The sequence below is a fragment of the Melanostigma gelatinosum genome (genome assembly GCF_949748355.1).
Source record: "Melanostigma gelatinosum genome assembly, chromosome: 9".
Lineage (NCBI taxonomy): Eukaryota > Metazoa > Chordata > Actinopteri > Perciformes > Zoarcidae > Melanostigma > Melanostigma gelatinosum.
In genome coordinates, this window is record NC_136642.1 from 26,861,784 (window position 1) to 26,883,378 (window position 21,595).

General features: G+C 43.7%; 1 protein-coding gene across 2 annotated transcripts in view; it reads right to left on the reverse strand.

Annotated features, from left to right (window-relative positions):
• The window catches only part of ascc3 (activating signal cointegrator 1 complex subunit 3), a 246,923-nt gene that overhangs the window by 90,022 nt on the left and 135,306 nt on the right, over nt 1–21,595 (reverse strand). For both annotated transcript variants that reach the window (XM_079276288.1, XM_079276289.1), the window contains exons 15-16: nt 6,006–6,197; nt 4,939–5,163 (exon numbers count right to left, since the gene is read on the reverse strand). In XM_079276288.1, coding sequence (XP_079132414.1) covers nt 4,939–5,163; nt 6,006–6,197 — 417 coding nt within the window. The remainder of the gene's footprint in view (nt 1–4,938; nt 5,164–6,005; nt 6,198–21,595) is intronic.

Consider the following 21,595-nt stretch of genomic DNA (forward strand, 5'->3'; position numbering starts at 1 on the left):
TTCCTGTTACCAGTAGGTGGCGCTATGACTATGATTCAAAATTGGCCTGCAGATGTCTTCAGGCCTGGAGTCTAATCAAGCATGTGAAATCTGGTAAAGATCTGATGATGTGGAGTCGAGATACATCAGTTTATTCGTTCATGGCGAAGGATCGAAATTCGCCGAGCCGCCACATCGCCGCCCTTCAGTAACTTCTTACAATCTTCACAATGAAGCATTATCAAAGTCTTAAGGCTTGTTTGACAACATTTGAGAGGGATCTGATTAATCTGTGAGGAGCAGGATGTCAAAGTACGCAGCGTACAACTTCCGGTTGCCACTGGTGGCGCTATCAGTTTGATTCAAAATTATCATATAGATGTGTTCCGGGTCAGGATGTTATGACATATGAGAGATTTGGAGCAGATTCGACGATGATGTATCTCGACTCCACATCATCAGCTCTTTACCAGATTTCACATGTTTGATTAGACTCCAGGCCTGAAGACATCTGCAGGCCAATTATGTATATTAGTCATAGCGCCACCTACTGGTAACAGGAAGTTAAAGTCTCTATACTTTGGCTTGTTTCTCTTAGTAGGTCAATCAGATCAACATCAAATTAGTTCCACACAAATGTAAGAAGTTCATAATGCCAGGTCATGAAGCTTTTGATGTTTCGTGGAACGCCGTTGCTGTGGCGACACAGTCTTTGCCATGAAAAACAAAGGTGCTTTTGAGAGGCTAAAAATGCCCAAAACATAAGCACACACATTTAAAATCCTGAATGTAGTTATCTGATGTGATTTGAATGCTTCAGAGTGGCAAGTCGGCTCGATAGTGCCCCCTACAAAATGTCGACGATGCAGCCCTCGCAGTACGTTTCACCTAGATGTATAAAATTTGGGAAGCAGATGTATCACATGTGGACTTAAAAAAAGGTCGTTGGGGTCCATGCTCTAAACCAGGGGTCTCAAACTCCTGGCCCGCCACGTCATTTTATGTGGCCCGCGAATCCGCCAGCAAAGAAAATAAGTTTTAAGAAAGATTTATAAAAAAATTTTTTTTAAAGTTAGACTTGATGTTAAAAATATCCACATAGTCGAAGTTATGAGATAGAAAGTCATAACTATGATAGAAAGTCATAATTCTGAGATACAAAGTCAAAATGATGATAGAAAGTCATAATTATGAGATAGAAAGTCAAAATGATGAGATAGAAAGTCAAAATTATGAGATAGAAAGTCAAAATTATGAGATAGAAAGTCATAATTATTTTAAAGAAGAAACCATTTTTATTGTCAAATACATTTTTACACAGACACGAAATTTGACTACTGCATTTGACCCATCCCTGTATATAGGGAGCAGTGGGCTGCCATTGATCGGCGCCCGGGGAGCCGGGGGTTCAGTGTATTGCTCAGGTAGAATGAATTAGAATTTCTCCTATCTTGATCCCTTTAAGGGGGAAATGTTTCTCTGCATTTGACCCAACCCTGTATATCGGGAGCAGTGGGCTGCCAATGACAGGCGCCCGGGGAGCCGGGGGTTCAGTGTATTGCTCAGGTACACTTCGACACGTGACACGTCTCAGTCGGGGATCGAACCGTTGACCTTCCGGTTCCCAGACGACCCTCTTAACCCAGTGACCGTAAGAGATAGAAAGTCAAAATGATCAGATAGAAAGTCATAATTATGAGATAGACAGTCAAAATGATGAGATAGAAAGTCATAATTATGAGATAGAAAGTCAAAATGATGAGATAGAAAGTCATAATTATGAGATAGAAAGTCAAAATGATGAGATAGAAAGTCATAATTATGAGATAGAAAGTCATAATTATGAGATAGACAGTCAAAATGATGAGATAGAAAGTCATAATTATGAGATAGAAAGTCAAAATGATGAGATAGAAAGTCATAATTATGAGATAGAAAGTCAAAATGATGAGATAGAAAGTCATAATTATGAGATAGAAAGTCAAAATGATGAGTTTGAAAGTCAAAATTATGAGATAGAAAGTCAAAATTATGAGATACTTAAACACAGTCACAGAAGCAGCTCTTTGGCTGGTTACTGTACATTTAACATGGAAATGTGTTGTGAGTACATTGAAGACTACTTTAAACGTGGCTTTAAAACACATGAAATACTTCATGTGGGATTGTGCAAACGTACCCTTGAAAGGATTTTAAGCTTTGAACAAAGGTATTGTAATGACTTGTTTGATATTTTCTTTAATAGTTTGATCTTTGATAGAGTAATGTGGGTTTCTTAACCCTAAATTAAAAGGATTTAAGTTATAACAGAAATGTGCTTAAATATATTTTACATTTATATAACAATATTGTTACACTTGAATAAACAATAATCAAATGCAGAGACAGTTATTTACCAATATGTTAGGAGTAGTTACATTTACAACCGGCCCTTTGAGGCGACTGTGATGCTGATGTGGCCCAGAGTGGAAATGAGTTTGAGACCCCTGCTCTAAACCTAACCGGAAATCAGCAGTGGTTGTTTTGCCATTTCCAGATGCTGTACTTTAACGAACTCCTCCTAGGGAATTAATCAGATCAACTTAGAATTTGGTCAGAACAATCTAAAGACCTTAGTGATTAAAAGTTACTAAAAGCTTGAGGTTTCATCGAACGACATGGACTTGGTGTGGCGGCCATTTTACATGGTTCACCATCATCCATCAAGCTGTTGTAACTCAACTGCACTTTGTCAAAACTGTCCCAAACTTGACATGCTTGTTGACTGTCATGACTTTAGGACTTCTGCATGCCAATATTAACTCACAGTCATAGCGCCACCTACTGGCAACCACGGATGTAAGCAGGATTCTATCATTAAAGCGGCCCAAACACTGAAGTTATTGAAAGGGTTTGTGGGCACACCATGAGAAAAAGACTTCTCTGATCTAAATATGTGCAAACTAAGATGCTTGGAGAGCAAAAATTGGATAACAATAGTTATCAAATCTTTTTGGACGCAGGATGTAATATAAAGTAATTTCATGCAATGTGAAGTTTGTTCAGTAAAATCAACCTGCACCAAACCTAATTCATGTTATAGATCAGTGGTCCCCAACCACCGGGCCGCGGATCATTTATCAGAGTCTGAAAGAAGTTTTATTTTGAAAAATGACCGGATTCTCTCGCAATTTCATCCGCCTGTGGCTCTTGTCAAGTCTGTGTCAAGACGCTTGTCTCGGTCACGTGATACGTTACCTAAAAAATTTGTAAAAATCAAGGCTGAATATCCTGAGATCGCCACTAAAGCTCTGAAAACCCTGCTTCCATTTCACACATCCTCTCTGTGAAGCAGGATGTTCTGCAGTGACGGCAATCTAAACTATATTATGGAGTAGACTGGACTGCGGGTGTCATCGTCTCCCGTTACCCCCAGATGGACCGTCTCGTTGCAGAGAAACAAACTCAGGGCTCCACTGATTCAGCGTTATTGTGAGTTGTATTTATTTATGCATTTTATATTTGTTTTCATGCCGATCGTATCATTTTATTTCGTTGTGTTTTTCCGCCACACCTTGAAGGCCGGTCCGTGAAAATATTGTCTTACATGAAACCGGTCCGTGATGCAAAAAAGGTTGGAGACCTCTGCTATAGATTATAAAACATGTGCTCTCCTTTTGTCTCAAACTTGTTTCTCGACCAAAAGATGTTGTTTTTCCACATGGAACTATACATTCTGCTATTTCTCCTCAACTCTTCCCGCTTTGAGTCTCTCAGCAGTGATGGTCAGAGCTACCTGCACAAACAGTCGGTTTTGAGACCTGCATTTACTTTGACAGTCTGTTACGTTACCAACACTGAAGCGCATTCACACACATTCAGTTTTTTGTTGATCTTTTCAGGCTTACAGTTATGATTGTATTCGGAGCTACACTCAAAACATTCAAGGCTTAAGACCTGGCAAAAATGACATAAATACGCTGCCGGTCTCGGCAGGAAATACCGTTTAACTCGTGCACTTAGTGTATGATGGTCACATAAATGCATGGCCGCGTCAACCAGATTCATGCCAGTACCCTCGACATGCGTGAAGCTGCGAGGTCCCGATCAATGCTGCTTGCAGCTTTAATTGTGTTTGTTATCATAACAGAATAAGGATCTTTTTGATTTTTCACTAATGTACTGACATATCTGCAGATGTGCTTTGTGGTGAAGCCTTCATCACAGAATAGGTGACATAATTCATAGGACACAAGATGTAATCAACAATTTGCATAACTATGGCGCCTATTTTTCTACTTTCCTTTTCCTTTATTTTCTTGTCTTTTTTGTTTTCATTTTCACCCATAAATTCTGTTCTTACTTTGTATTTTCTGGCGTATATTGTTATCTTGCTGATGACTGATTTGCATGGTATGCTCTGTAAAGTCAACTTAATGATGTCATATGTGATCCGATAAAGGCTTGATGCTGAAATGATTTCCGTTCATTTGTACTAAATGGAACCACCAAAAAAGAACAAGATATGAGGTGACTCCTCCTTTATTTTTGCCAGAGGAGGGTCACTTTCGAACCTCAATTTGTTTTGGGGAAAAGAACTAAGATACATGTTGATACATCACATGGCAAGATGTTGAAAAAGAGCACATTATAGCAGGGGTTTAATAAGCTGAATGCAAAGATTCCAAACTAAATTACTTATTTAACAGTAATGAATTAAAAAAAACATGTAACTGCAGACAGGTAATTAAGAATCCTATTACAGAGGCTAATATGTTATTAGTTTTTCCCCAAAAGGATAAATATTTTGGTTAAATTTTTGTTCCTTCCTGCTGCAGCAAAACATGCATTTCCACACCTTCCTCTCCACAACTGCCTTTATTTTTTCAGAGAGGAAAGAAAGCAATTTTGCATCTAGATTGGCAGAATAAAGAAAACATCACTTGTACTCCTGTCTAAACAGGGCTGATGGAGACTGACCTCAGCGTTGAGGTTGTCAGCCAGGCTGTCCAGGAACTGACTCTCGATGGGGTTCTGCTGGGTGAGCAGGGTCAAGTAGTGGCTCAACTTCTCGTGGGTGGTGATGATGGTGCCCTCACCGTACTTGTCAAACTGGGGGCGACCAGCGCGGCCGAAAATCTGCATGACGTCCAGGATGCCCAGATCCACCAGGGCACCGCGCTTGGCATCGTAGATCTGAGTGCCCTGTTACTCACACAAGAGACAGAAGTTATTTAGATTTGATGCCGATACAGTTTCAGCATATTCAGATAACTGTTTAACAACAATGAGCATTTCAATATTATTTAGATTTTTTTGTAAATAGATTGTAAATGCTTCTACATTCATAGTTGTAAAAAGTATTCTGTCGTGTTACTTTTATTAATTCAAGTCATTTTGGGAATGCGCTCTCTTCTGCTATTTTTCTGTCACCATGTACAGAACCACATCAACAATGAATTGATTCTGCTAAAAAGTATTGTGTGTGTATGAAAGCCTGATGTCTCTTCTTCCTCTGTAGCATGAAGCTCCATTAAATCACATCAATGAGCCTCACTGCTGACATCTTCCTTCATTATCATCAACACACACACACACATTGGAGTGTATTTTTGTTCACTCCCACACACACTATTCTGCTTCCACAAATACTAGTTTTTCCTGTTTGAGAAACGCTTGTTTAAGTCGAGTGTTTAATAAAAATACAGAGCTGGATGTTTATGAGTTGTTTTTAAAGATTGATGTCTTCAGTAGAAAGAAATGAAGTTTGTGTGTGTAAAAAAGAGACACTTTAAGGCCCTCAACCATTAAATGAATACTTTGCTTCAGTGCTGTTTGTTAGCAAACAACTTTGAAATAAATGAAATTACTAGGAAGTAATTGGAGCCGTTGGGGTCCCTGAAGGCCTGAGACCTCAGGGCAGCTGCTTACTTTGCCTCGCTGGTTCCAGGTTTGTTTACAGGAATTACGAGCAAGAAAGGAAGACAGCAAGAAACAAACCAAGGCAACTGACTGCATGAAAGAAAGCAAAACAGAGAAAAGAGAACCTTGATGATGACTGCATGGGCCGGTAGGTTCACTCCCCAGGCCAGGGTGGCAGTACAGACCAGCACCTTGAGGTGGCCCTTGGAGAACATGCTCTCCATCAGGCTGCGGTCAGACCGCAGCATGCCAGCATGATGGATCCCAAAGCCTTCTGGGAACATCTCCTTCATCTGCTTGTTTCTGGAGCGCTGGATCTGAAAGAGGTGGTCTGAGAGGTTAGTTTAAAAAGAGGAAAGAAAAGGGCTCAGGGGGATGTGACGCAAAGCAACTAGCACTGGTTTTGGATGTCTGAGGTGGAAAATTAGCCGAGTTTCGATATCCTGTTGGATTGCACAGAAACAAGAGGACTCCTGGGTTCATTTTAATAAAATGCACAGGTGTTGACTTGCTGTGATTTCAAAGAATACACACACACACACACACACACAGAGTCAGTCAGTCAGATTGAGCTGTGTGCTGCTGACTGACAGTTGGGCTGTGACCTGGTCGGGCTGAGGGGAGTCCTCATCACAGGACTTTATCTCTCTCTCTCTCTGGGCATCTAAATAGAGGTCAGCGCCCTGTGCTCCTCTGAACTGCAGAGAGAAAGCCCATTACTGCCAGCAGCTGTCTGCCTCACACAGTGTTTGGGTTGCAATACCGGTCTGGATTTGTATGCAAACCTTGTGGATAAAGGTGGAGGAGGAGGGGGAGACTTTAAGTAACTGACTGAGAAGCAGGTATATTGACTGAAAATGAAGTAAAATGCTACAGAAGTAAATATCTTCTTCCATAATGTGAAAACAATGTGAAAAACGAAAGAGCTTAGTATTAGCCTTTTATTGAATTTTTCTACGGGAGAAGTTGCTGTTCACTTCAGTGTACGGTAATGTAACTTTACTGTGTGCATGAGATGTTATACAGTCAGGGCCATAAGTATTTGGACTGTGACACAATTTTTCGAATTCTGCCTCTTTACAGACTCCAGACTCCAGGACTCATCTTCAGTAAGTGAAACGCCTGCTTGGGTTGAGATCAGGTGACTGACTTGGCCATTGAAGAATATTCCATTGCTTTGCCTTGAGAAGCTCTTGGGTTGTTTTCACAGTATGTTTTAGGTCATAACCCATCTGCACTGTGAGGCTCCGTCCAATCAGTTTTGCAGCATTAGGCTGAATCTGAGCAGATGGTTCAAACACCTCAGAACTCATCCTGCTACTGTGACATCACCAATCAACACCAGTGACCCGGTTCCATTGGCAGCCACACATGCTATCCACCATGTCAGACAGATGATGAGGTATGCTTTGGATCATGAGCCGTTCCTTTCCTTCTCCACACTTTTATCTTCCATCATTCTGGTACAAGTTCATCTTGGTTTCATTTTACCAAAGAATCTTGTTCCCAAACTGGTCGGTCTTTGTCAGATGTTTTCTGTTGAAGTCTAATGTGGCCTTCCTGTTCTTCAGTGTAACCAGAGGTTTGCACCATGTTGTAAAACAGGGGTGTCCAAACTACGGACCGCGGGCCAAGTACTGCCCGCGGTCCATTTTTAATTGGCCCGCAGCAACTTCTAAAAATATAATGTAATATGGCCCACACTTGAAACTTGCGCTTGACTGTATTGTACTTCTTAGTTTCACCACTAGGTGGAGATACTGTGTTGAACAAGGCAGCTTCTCCACAAAATAAGAGCAATCAAAGAAACGTTTAGCCCCGGATGATGACACGTCCTACACTGGTGCCGAAACACAGTTGTGCGGCGAATCGAAGACTTGTCAGCTAACCTAAACCATCAAGTGTCAGATAAAGCTCGTGCTTTTGCGTTTTACTCCATTGCATATGATGAGAGCACAGATGCCACAGACACCGCACAGCTGTTAATTTGTTTGCGGGGAGTTGACGATCATTTCTGCATTAGGAGCTGCTTGATTTTAGGAGTCTAAAGAGCACAACAACAGGTAAGGACATGTTTGAAGCTGTGTCAGATGCAATTGACAAGATGGGACAAGCTGTGTGGAGTTATAACAGATAGGGCTCCAGCTATGAAAGGTGAGCGCAAGAGAGCGGAGGTGAGGCTATTAAAATGCAGCGTATCACCCACCAAGAAGCCCTCTGTGCTAAGACAGTCCAGCGTGGCGATGGTCACTCTACGCAACTTCAATGTTGCGCACTTCCCCACGCAGTCCGAAGTCAAATTTGTTTTTCCAAAGGCCAACCTTTCTGCTAAAAGGGGGAAATACGTGTCCGTGATAACGTGTCCGTGGTCTCTCATGACAGAACTCAGTCAGTGCTTACGTGGCGGCTGGTCAATAGAGGGCGATAGGGCGCCGCCCCACCTTGAGCCACAACAAATAAAATAAAATGAATAATAATAACAATAATAAACTATACAAATTGTCAATATTTGTGTTTTTGAAATATGGAATCACCCAGTAATATGTGTAAAATATGATATCTGCGGTAAATATATGCTTTTCCTGCATGTCCTCTCTGCGTGTGCACGTCTCAGCAGCTCTGGGGCGCTGGAGAAACTGCCCAAAAGAGCAGTGAAGCAGTTTAGCCAATTGCTGATCAAAGATATAAATGTGTGACATACAATTTAGCCAATCAGCGCCCTCAAATAGATTCAGCTTGGGGCAGAATCGATTCGGGGAGTTGATGATTATTTGGGGTTCTGCCCCAAGCTGCGCGTTCCCGTCCGGACGAGTCTCTACAGGCGGGCGCGAGCTCCAGCGCGAGCACTACTCCTCCAAGAGCCGTTTGAGAGGAGAACTTTGAGGAGAAACTGCAGTGCTGATATCAGATCAGCCTGACCTCACAATCAGACAGCAGACTAGCAGGAAAGGGAAGCAGTACATGCGAAGCTACTAGCTGTAAATAAGATGTCCTGACGTGTTTGTCAAAGTGTTATTTTCTGCTTTTTTTCATGTTGGAATAAATGTTAAATATTTAACTGCAAAGTAGCAATACGTGTTTGATACCTTCATTTATATAGCATTAAATCATACTGGGATGTTTGCTGAAATTGATTGGATGTGGCACAGCCCTACCTAGAACATTTTTCACCAGCTGCCATGGCTTTCAATATTTTTCTCTCATTGAGAGAGACATCGAGCTGTTCTCAACTCCCTTCTATTTGAATAATGAGTCTGTTCGGCTCAACATACGTGAGCAAACATCTCTGTTAAATCTGAACAAAAGCACATTGAGAACCAAATTTGATTGATTTTGCTCACTTTAACACACTAGGGGTGAGGCGATCGGACCTGAGTGGCCCAGCCCTTGGTATATTTTTCTGTATCTGGCCCTCAGTGAAAAAAGTTTGGACACCCCTGTTGTAAACCCTCTGTATCAGATGTGATTGCAGTGGTGGGCCGTCAGGGCCTTCTCTACTGTCCCTGACAGAATCACAAAGTTATAGCTATTTTATAATTTAAAAAGTGGAGAGATCGGAGTACGGGGGTGATGTGAGACCGTCGATTTGTCCTGGTGAGTAATCTGGCGGCAGAGTTTTGGATGACCTGCAGACTGAGTGGTGTGAAAAGTGAGTTACAGTAGTCAATGCGAGAGGAGATAAATGTGTGTATGATCATCTCTAAATCAGGTGTTGATACTACAGATCTCAGTTTACTGATATTTCTTAGATGGAAGAAACATGACCTGGACAGCTGCTTAACGTGGGGGTCAAACGACATGGATCGATCAAAGAAAATCACTAGATTGCGCAGGTTGCAATGGGCAGCAAAGGAGAGTGGACTAATACTCTGCCTGATCATGGGGAGAAACTCATCTGGAGCAATAACTGGGACCTCCGTCTTAGTGTCGTTGAGTTGTAAGCAGTTTTCTGCCGTCCAGTCTCTGATGGCATTGACACAGTCCAGGAGCTGAGTTAATGTGAATGCCTCGCTGGGTTTGAATGACAGATGGAGTTGGATATCATCCGCATATAAATGATAGGACACATTGTAACTTTTTATAATCGGTCCCAAAGGTAACAGATAAAGAGAAAATAACAGAGGCCCCAGAACCTAGCCCTGCGGTACGCCACAAGACAGTGGAGAGGTAACAGACACAAAATCACCCACAGAGACATTGAAACTTCTGTCATTGAGGTAAGATGTGAACCAGTCTAACGCCATGCCAGATCTCTGAGACTTTCCCTGTCGCTCTCCAAAATAAAATAAAAATAAATTCAGAAACACATTGGGCCTCATTCTGGAACATTTTCTGAAGTGTCTTCTGAAATGTTTTGTTACGGACTTCGGAAGACCAACGCCTGAAAATGGGTTCATACACAAGTGTTCTCAGCTGTGCTCCCCCGAATGAGGATTTTTAAATCGCGTGCACCTGGATTTGCATACAGAAACGCCCCGCCAGCTCCTTATAAGGGCATGCAACTGAAGAGACGTGTGCACAATCGACAGACTCCACAGGCAGCGCGAAAGCAACTTCAGACTGATTCAAATCATGTCACAGCGGAAAGTCCTGTCCGGATCTAGTCCTATAGGGTTTTTCTCTGTACATTGTAATCCTAGTTTGACTTGGTTATTGTGAATGCATTGGGTGCCTTCCATTTCAGCCCATCATACAATGTTGATCATTCGATAATTAAGATGTACTTGAAATGTGTTCTTTTATTTTTGTTTTTCATGTTCTTTTCTCCATTGAATGGTATATTTGACACTGAACAAGTTCATCTTTATCTCAGTGATAGTGTCCAAATTAGCATAAAATATCACTGTATATAAAAACTACATGGACAACAAAATAGATGTAAATGTTGATCAAAATCTTATTCCCTTTAAGAATTAGGATTTTGGAGTGACGCAGATATGAAAGCTAGTTTATCCGTCTTTCCTTTACAAGCAGGACAATTATTTCTCTCTCTTTATTTGACAAAAGTTCATATTTGTGTTGTCAAATTTCACTGTGACCCTGAAATTCTGTCTCTTGTGTTATCATATACTGAATGCAAGCAAAACTACAGAGCAAAATCACACTCTTTCTGATTGAACCACTATGAACTGTCTGAAACAATGGATTTTCGCGGCCCCAAAAAAAATTGCGCAAACATGACTCACTCCCCTTTCTTTGAATCACAGAAACACTCCTGGTCTGGACAGTCTTTTAGATCTTGCCTGTCACCAAGGCAGAGGTCGGGGATCTTGGGCTTAAAAAGGTTGGTGACCACTGGTCTACAGTGTCGAATGCAGAACTGAGGTCCAGAAGAACAAGCACAGAGCAGTCACCTGCATCAGAACACATGTCAGAATGTCATTTGAAACCCTCAGGAGAGCGGTTTCAGTAGAGTGTTGCTTACGAAACCCAGACTGGAACTTGTCGTACATGTTGTTCCTCTCCAGTGCAGCAGTAAGTTGGTTGGCCACCACTTTCTCTAAGATTTTGGACAGGAAAGGCAGTTTTGATATGGGCCTGTAGTTCATGGGCAACGCTGGATCTAAGTTTGGTTTCTTTAATATGGTCTGGATAGTGGCATGTTTGAAATAGGAAGGGACAATTCCTGTAGACAATGAGGAATTGACAATAGATGTTACTGCAGGGCCAATAATTAGCAGAACTTTCTTCAACAGAGAGGTTGGTATTATATCCAGAGGGCAAGATGATGGCTTTGTTTTGTTAATTAAGTCCATCAGGTCTTAATAATAATAATAATAATAATGTATTTTATTTGTAACGCACTTTTCATTTTTTTTTTTTAAATCTCAGAGTGCCACAGAGCCAGTACATAGTAAAACATGGTAAAAAAGCATAGTTAAAACATAAAAAAAACTATAATAAAATAAAAACCAGTGAATGAACGGAAACACAAAAGAAATAACTGACAGTGACTTAGGTCAGAAAGGCTTTCCTGAATAAAAAGGTTTTTAGGCCAGTCTTAAAAGAGACCAGTGTCTGTGTTGCCCTTAGATGGTCAGGGAGCCAAAGGCCCGGTCGCCCATGGTGCGGAGCTTGGTGCTGGAGACCCGGAGAAGCGAGCTGCTTGATGATCTGAGGGTGCGGGTGGAGATTTGGGGAGTGATGAGATCTTGTAGGTAGGGAGGTGCATGTCCATTTATGCATTTATGTGTGAGTAGTAGGACTTTGTAATCAATCCGGAATGAGACAGGGAGCCAGTGTAGGGAGTGCAGAATGGGTGTTATCTGCTCATACTTCCGGACTCTCATCAGGATCCTGGCAGCGCTGTTTTGGATGTATTGCAGCTTCTGGATGTTCTTGGCAGTGATCCCAGTGAATAGTGCGTTGCAGTATCTTGCAGGTCTTCAAGGCTGATAGGCTGGAAAGAGTCCAGAACAGCAGGAGATTGCGAGGAGCTACATGTAGATGAACAGATCCCAGGCTGAATGCCAGACCTAATACCTGTTACCTTATCATTACAATAGGTAAGGAACTTGTTCCAATCATTAACAGAATAGCATGGTCATGTAGAGACAGACGGTGAAACAATTTTCTTAATTGTGTCAAACAAACTCTTGGGATTTCTCTTTGAGGAAGAGATTAGGTTGGCAAAATAAGCAGTTCTAGCTTCCTTTACTCCAGTATTAAAGGAAACTCTGAGGTATTTGAGATATGAGCAATGCACTTCTACCCCGGTGGCTTTCCAGACCCGCTCTGTCCTGCGACACTTCCGTCTCAAGCTGCAGACAGCGTCTGTCATCCACGGAGAAGTGTTGCAGGCAGCCCTGGTCCTTTCCTTAAGAGGTGCCACTTTGTCCAGCAAAGTGGTGCAATTTTCATTAAAAGACTGTATCAAGAGTTCAACATCATTGAGATTTGTGTTTATATCACAGCAAAAGTGCATAGAGAACTGATCAGCTGTACTCTGAGTAATAATGCGGGAGTGGAATGTTTGTTTCAGACACAAGAGGTCAGCATTGACAGAAAGATCAAAGAAAATACATTCATGGTCACTGATCAGTAGGTCCTCACAACGGGTATTATCAATATCAAGACCCAGAGAGAACACAAGGTCCAAGGTGTGACCACCCCTGTGAGTGGCGCCAGAAATTAAAAGATTCAATAATATTGAGAAACTCGGTAGCAATACAGTCTGTGGTATCATTGATATGCAGATTAAAATCACCAACCAGAAGCACTTTGTCGAGTTTGATAACAGAGATCAGAAAGTCTGTGAACTCTGATAAAAACTGACCTGCAGGACCTGGAGGTCGGTAAATTAAAAAACAGTAAAACGCCTTTAGTCGGCCCACTTTAGTGAGTTGCAGTTAAAAAGTAGCATAGGATTCTGTGCTCCCCAATTGGCAGGAAAACTGATTCTTCCAGACCACGGGGAGGCCTCCACCACGGTCTCAGTCAGAAATAAAAAAGCCAAAATTATGACTTGTGAACAAGTCATTTAAAATGTGAGCCTTGTTTGTTACAGAGCGTGCATTAATCAGACACATTTTGATGGGGGAAGACACTGTCGTCATCAGCACAGGAAGCTTTGGGGGTATGTGCAATCGGACGGATCACTCGTGCAACACCTCGAACCCGACCATAACTAGGTCTGTGATTCTCACGGGAATGTTCATGGGTCGTGGAGTGGAAGTTACGGTAGAGGCTGGAGACCCTCCATGCCGCCAGGGGGAGCTGGTGTTGCTTGTAGGGGATGAATGCGGCTGATGAATGATCGTAGAGGAAGAGTGACAGCGGACAGGGGATCCAGGTGTAGACAGTCAATCATGTGAATGGACAGCATGCTGTAAATTAGCCGCTAGCAGGCGGCTACCCAGCTTGTTAAAATGAATACCATCCTTCTTAAAAGCGGAAGAGCGGTCCCAAAACAGATTAAAATAGTCAATGAAGCTCACGTTGTTGGTCCTGCAGGCGGCCTGGAGCCAAGTGTGGAGGCTGAGGACTCTGCTGAACCGCTGTGATCCACGGCCGAGTGTTGGACTTGGACCACTGATAAAAACAGACAGGCCACAGCTGTTTAATAAGCTTAAAAGATTTGTAAAATCAATCTTGGTCAACTCAGACTGGTGGAGGGCTGTATCGTTGATTCCAACATGAACGATAATTCGCCGAATGGAAGACGGGAGGGCGCGCAGCAGGCCAGGCAGTTTCAGCAGGATGTCTGGAGTCGTTGCTCCGGGGAAACAGTGTGTCTCCGCGTTGAAGAAACGGGTGTTCCTGATTATTGAGTCCCCGACTATCAGTGTCGTCGGGGCGAAGACGGGACAAGGCGGCAACACTGCGCGTGCAATACGCGTGGATGGAGGCGAGGATTTAACCAGTGGTGGTGGAGTGGACGAGCAAGGACTGAGAGAACGGGGGACCGAATCTCGCCGCGGTTCTGGTGTAAAGCACGGTATGGAGCGGCGTGTCCTGGGGCGAGAGGAGTGCTCAGTAATGACTGGCATAGGGATGTCGGGGGACCCGGGGCTGTGGGTCCCACGAGGCGGCAGCTGGGATGGTGTAGGAAGCTGGGAGGCCCTAGTCAGAGGAGGGAAGTCGTGGAGGGCAAGGGCGTCATATCCATTCTTCAGCTGGACATCGAAGTTATGGGGTGTAGGAGAGGGATGTCTCCCTCTCCGGCTGCTGCGAGCACAGACCAGGGACCAGGGCTCGTGATGTGATGGAGTGGAGCTGACCAGGGCTTTAGGCTTAGCTCCGAGCCGTAGCCAAGAAGCCTCAGGAGCTGTGACCGGAGGAGGGGCCGTGGCAGCAGGACTGGAAGCGATGGAATCATGCACACGGTCGCTGGCTGTGTCGGTTTGTGATGGACCGAAGATGATGGTGTCCATGAGGTTCTCGGCATACTGGATCTTGTAGAGCGTGGATATTCTTCCTTCCAGCTCTGTGCTTTTATCCACCAGGCAGACGCAGCTGATACAGTCGGATGGAGAGGTGAGTGGGGCCATAGCAGATCTGGACTGGTGGACAATTGGGCTCCAGCCCGTAGTCCACAGCCTTGTCCAGGTATTAGCAAAGGTGGAAGCTGATTCACAGACTGTCCCGTTTTCAGTTTGACGTGTGTAGACCCTCTATATCTGTGGTCTCCGTAGCGTTAGCTAGCTTCAGAGCCCAGGGCTAACAAATGAGCCAGTAGTAGCCCAGCAGGCTAACCGATCTGGGGAACGCAAAAACCTAAGAGGTCTAGTACGTGTTGGCTGACATCGTACTACGAGTTCAATTGACACAGATCAGAACAGCTAGGATCTCAAAAGTATAAGGCAAAAAATGTGGCCAAAACTGGAGAATGAAAAAAAGGTAAATTTGTGAAAAAGGGTGAGCGGAGAAACTGACACGACGCCACAGAACGCTGACGTCCAGCTCCACCAGGTGTGTCTGCAACGCAATCAGTGCAAAGAACACGCCTTATACCATATGCATCCCGGTAAGTCTGCATTTGACCCATCCCTGTATATAGGGAACAGTGGGCTGCTGCCCGGGGAGCCGCTAGGGGTTCAGTGTCCTGCTCACAGACACTTCGACACGTCCCAGCCAAGGATCAAACCCACACTACAATGCAAAAACGACTCACCAAGCCTGTAGACGGCCATAAAGGCTGAGTCAACGATACCTCAAATACCAGAGAAGATATTAAACATATCTTAAGAGCCAATTATGTCTTTATTCATACATATTTGAAACCTATGTATTTAACGTCTCTCTGATACACAGCTGCTGTGGTAAAACCTGAAATGTGACTCATGTGTGGTAATACGGCGAGGCTGCTTAGTGATACCTTACTAAACAAATGCCATCGCTGTTGTTTGCGTTTACACTCGAACACAAAGCAGTACCGGGCATATGTGAATTGAGTAGATGATGTCATCGTGTTTCACACGTCCACATGAAGACACAGTAAGCAGACCTAAATCTAAACCTCTGTGTGCATGTGCACCAGGGCAAAACCAAGAGACAAATCCACTTTCACAAATACATGTCTACATGTAGACATGGCTTTACTTCAGCCGAGACTGAACCCTTTGTTAGAAAAAGGCACACACCATTTTCCCCTCAAATTGACGAATTGCCCCTACATCACTGAGTCCCACTGCTGGCCTGAGGAGGACAGAATCAGACCCTCTGCTCAGACCAACATGTATGAGACTAAGTGCTAACTCAAGGGCATGATCCCTCACTGGCGTCCCACCCATGGTGACAGACATTTCTGTTTGATGGGACAAAGCTCCAAGCACGCTGCCCGACTGATTTCACCAGCTGCACCTTTAGTTCAGTGAATTGTTTTGAATGAATGACTGCCTTTGAGGATGTATAAATGCATGTATGACTTATGGCGTCTCTCCCTCTTTCATGCCTTAACTTCCACATTCAGACCAGGTGTGTAACGTACAACCTTTAAGAGTTCACACATGTCGATTCCACACAAATCTACATCCTCCTTGACCCAAATATTGTGTGCATTTGTTATGCTGGTTGTTTCCACTTCCAGTTCCATGCTTAGTGCAGTGATATATTCAGATGGTAATCCCATCAAAAATACAATGGAACAAAAAACAATCCTACTTTGCTGTCTAAAGCCATTTCCGTCCTTAACACCAGGGCAAACTGGGGCCTGGTGGGACTCCTCAGGGCCAGGTTGAGGTCCACAGGAGCCAGGGAAGGAAGGTAATTGAAATGCTACGGCTGAGGCTTTGCTTTGAGGTGTCAGAGAGTGTTACAGCCGTGCTTCCAGCCTCTAATCTAAGGTGAGGTGGCGCTGATGTGTGCTGTGCCATGGCTGTATTTGAGATGGCAGTGACCTAAGCTCCTGATCAGGTCCCATTAGGCCCTGCCACTCACTGCTGCGGAGCTCACTCTGTCCACAGACAGCCGGCAGCCAGCTCCACTCACCGTCTGTCGCTGCTGTAACTATGTAAAGATCAGCAAACACCAGAGCCGAAAGAAACTATTCAAGAGGCCGTAAAACATTCTCAGGGCCGTTGAATAGAGGTAGAAGGAACTAACTGCTTTTACATTTCTCCTCCCTGATCCTCCGAGAAATAGTGTTCAGCAGACGCACAAGCATTTTTAGAAACATGGAAGCATCGGTATTATCATGCAGCACACTACAGCTTCAAAGCCCAGATTCCAAAGTGTAAAATTGCACCAAAATGAGGCAAAGAAATACCAGAGCTCTGTGGTGAAGAGGAGGCTTCTGTGTCCCCCACCAACACTGATGCACTCATTTACTCTGCTAAACGGAGGCAGTGTGGCTAATTGTTGATTTCATCTAGTGGCCCTTGACGGTCATAATGTTTGGTGCTCAGAGAGGCTGCTGTTAGTGCTGGATAGGCAGGAGAGAGTGGGAGGATGAGCTTCCACTCACAGCCACTCTACTCCACTTCTCCATCACCACCCGCCTCTACCTCGAAACATTCCACTCCATCTCAGGTAGACATCCACTAAAGCTGCTGCAAAACATTGTCAGCAATGCATCATTTCACACAAGTATGCTGTTTCCTTTACAATATAGTGAGGTATTGTTCTACTGCAGTAGTAAATGAGCTTAATCGTAGTTTTGCATTAAGTGCCACATTTTGCATATCTCTGACACACAATGAAAGGCATAATAAAGTGCTCTCTGCTGCTGTATTGTGCATTCTAAATGTAAAGAGCCACACGTATCTCTCAAAGTCTACAAGATGCTGCTGTTCCACTCTGGACGGCCTCCTGCTGCTGAGGTCAGTGTCCTAACGCTCTCTATCCCTCTGCTATCTGGATGTGCACGACTATTATAGTTGCATCTCTTCAGCCTGAAATTGTTGATATCTATGAATGCCTGTATCTAATAAAATCTGAAATGGAATTCATATTTAGTGATGCTTTTAAGGTTTTTATTTACTTGGACTTAACGTATGTTGTTGATCTTGTTTATGTGGAACAGGTCAGGGGATATTATGGTTTTACTCTGCTAATATAAAGATATTCACAAATTATAGATACAAAATAAAGAAAAGATGCTGCGCTGTATAATAAAACAAATTCAGTTGAGCCACGAAGTATCGATGGGATGAGTTTCGACTTGTCAGTACGGCACACAGAATGTCTCAATGCTGGATATGTGTTGAAAGGAACAGTGGAAGAGTTCAGAGATGTGTATTCTGTGAATTAACAATAGATGTCATATTTCATGCTTGTCAGCTGTTCTGCTGATGAAGAAGTCATTCAAGAGGAAGAGGGAGAAGCTATCCACACTATCAGCATAGGCAGGCTGGATGAGACGTCCTCCGGTTTCTTCACACTGTCCCACTACTTTACTGAGCCCCGTTTCTATTTAAGGCCATCTTTATGACATGTGTGTTCGTCACTCCACTGTGTCATTCCTGTTTTCCAGCAGCCTTTGCGTCGCAGCTCATTGTTGTAGATCAGTGTACCGGGGCTGGTTTGGCACGGTGACAGGTTGTCATGGATCTGACACAATGAAAGGACTGGTGGTGGACTAGACTTGTAAAAATAGCACCAATGAAAGCAAACACAGACATTAATGAGCCGCTGCTGTGGAGTCCCTGGAGGCCTGGCACTCACAGGCATCGCTGTGTCTTGTCAAACAGAAAGACATGAAAGCTGCACATCTGACGACCACAGAGATGGAGAGTTTAAAGAGAAAAGATGAGGGTGTGTCAGTACATCGCTGCAGCATCACTTCCCAAAACTCCTTCTTGAGTTATACCCTTTAACAGACAAATCTTTCATTCCACATGCCATGAATGCCCAGCATAGAAAGCATGCTGTAGTGCTGAAGCTGCTACACAGCCCTCGATAAGCTACGACAGGCCTGGAACGGCATCTGTGTAATGGACTCATGGGACCACAAGGTGTCTCTGAACCTCCACAGTAGAGCTCCTCTCTCCTCTCGAACCGGTCACATGGTTCCATCTCTGGGTATTCAAACGCGAGGGAGACGGGTGTGTGTGTGTGGGGGGGGGGGGGAGCAAGTGAAAGTCAAATGGTCTCTTGAATACAATACTCTCTGGAGAGAGCTGTAGGCAGAGGTTGGGGTAATATAACATGCTTCACACCATCACAGTTCTTTTGCTACTTCTTTCCATTTACATCATAAACATTTGTAGCCTCAAATCCTTCTGATTCATATCCATAACTGCTTTAATACCTCTTCAATCCCAACAGCTGAATTACCCACCCAATGACCAACCACAACTGACAGACAAAGAGTGTACAGCCGGTGGGTGATGAATGGGGATGAGCTGTCCTTGTCCCCCAGCAGCAGAGGGGTTGTTGAGTTGAATGTGTTAGTCTAGTCTGCCTGATGCGTCACACAAGAGGCTCTCACTGTGCTGCGTGTCGATCAATCCACGGCGCTGTCCGTGGTGCTGATGCAGCAGAAGGATGGGTAATTGTGACTTCTAAAATGACAGTCACTAGTTGTGAGGATTGAGTTGGCAGATGAATCAATCATGAATATAGGAGTTAGTTGCAACCGTGTTGACCGTTTTTGGTTGTTGTTTTTTTAAGATCTTAGTTATTGGTAATTCAAATACTTGCCTCTTCAAGCATTCACGTTCTCAAGCATGAGGCAAACACTTAACACTTCACATGTGCAAATCAACACTCACTACTAACCAGCAACACTATGGCTCCCTCGGGAAGTAGTGCAATGTGCTACAGCTTCACTCTCAGTCTTCACACACTACAATCCCTGCAAACGCTTCACTTTCACAACACTATTTCCTGATTATGTTTGTAAAAACTAAATGTGGCCGGCATTATGCTTCTTCCCAAATAAATGTGCTCATTCTAATGAGTTGGACATGCACTGTGCACAAATGTCTGTAATGAGCAGGCCCTCTCAGTATCATTTAAAATATATTATTGCCGGCCATAATAAGTCAACTTACCACGCGCTGCATGGGACTAACTCAGGGTTAATGCTGAACTATGACAACCCAAGACAAAGGGGCACGTCAAAGCCTCATGTTGAACTGTTCACCTGTAACAGCCACACACAGCTTTCTTTATCATACACCAATTCTATACCATGTGTTGATCAAAAGGCAGGACTGGAGGACTGTTGTATAAAATGCCCTTTCTAAATGTATTTATTATTCACCAAAACGGTATTTACAAGAATTGATTAGAGTGGGTGCATTGAGATATCTAAGCTTGATTGACAGCCTCTCCAACCTCCCGCGATTAAGCCAATTAAATAACATTAGGAGGGAAAAACACATCGTGGAATCACTTCTGACTTTCAAAGCTGGATAAATAAACACCAAATTATATGACTGACCTTAGAGGTGCTTTATTTCACTGCATATGCATATTGGAGATTAAAAAACACCTATAAATATTAATGCGGGGGCAATTTCCAGAGTGCAAATAAGCAGTGCATTATCTGTGTGGGCTTAAGGTGGAATCAGCCTGATGCCTCTTCCTTCACCAGAGCAGGCCAGACCGACGGACTAATGGAGTGGATCATACTCGTCATGTTGGCACACAGGCAGTGAATCCATGCACAGTTAGTGCATACACAACCAGATTCATTCATGGACAAACACGGTGGAAACAGTTGCTTCTAAAGTACTGTTCCAAAGACTAACCAGGCCACGGCGCACTATTTTTAGTCCAATAGCGTAATCTCTTGTCTCTGTTTCCAGTTTTAGAAAGCATGAAAAGTGATCTGATTTGTATACATATCCCATTTAAATAGAGGAGAGATTAGAGGCGCATCAATCTTGGCTGGCCCCAGGGAACGAAGGAGAAGGTTACTAAATTTATCACTCCGCCTTCTGTTGCAGCATATTTAAATATGGGAGTTGGAGTCTGACTGACCATCCTCTGAGGGAGGATGTAGCTCCACCTCTGTGTAGTCTCCCAGCACAGAGAGCATTGATTACACACACAGAAACACACAATCAGTGTCCTGCTTTCATGCATGCACCACAGCAGCACAACTGTGTTGTATGGAGTGACAGTAATGATGAGCCGTGAATCAGCGAATGCACTGCCCTCTTTTCTGTTGTCATGTTGCTTCTCCTGGGCGTTGCCAGTTCCCACTGAGAGCTCCCACAAGCCGAAGCTGTGTAGCTCTCGGTGTAAATGTGTAGCAGTGAGAAGAGGTTAGTCCCTCACACTGCGTCTGAATAAATAAAAAGTCCAGGAGAACCAGGTCTTCCCCTTGAAAAGTATTTGCATTGTTTGTATTTCACACCTGAAGATATGGCTACATGTTCAACTCTGCTGCTGTAATCATCGGTGACCTTTGCTCTGCCTTTGTTTGGGTGTGACACAGTAAGTGGAACACAACGATGGAATTCCAAAATGCTAAAAAGCGTCGCAGCTAAATGTACCGGCACATATGTGGGACAGGACGCAGTGACGTTTGGGGCTCGTTGACAATCTACTGTAGCCGGCACGCTAACCATCAGAACACTAGCTAGCTGTAACACGTCCGCAGCTAGCTTCATCTCTGAAGAGACAACACGGTTATTCTAGAGATGCAGCTTGAATGTCTGGCTACAACACAGCCGTGTTGAAGTGGATGGTGGAACAAGGCTAACGGGCTATTTGTGTTGGCAAACAGCATCGTTTTCACTTTCATGTTAATACTGGTGACGGCACACTAACAGTCCTGAAATGTCAAAGAATCACACATCGTCCTGCTGGCCACTAAAGTAGC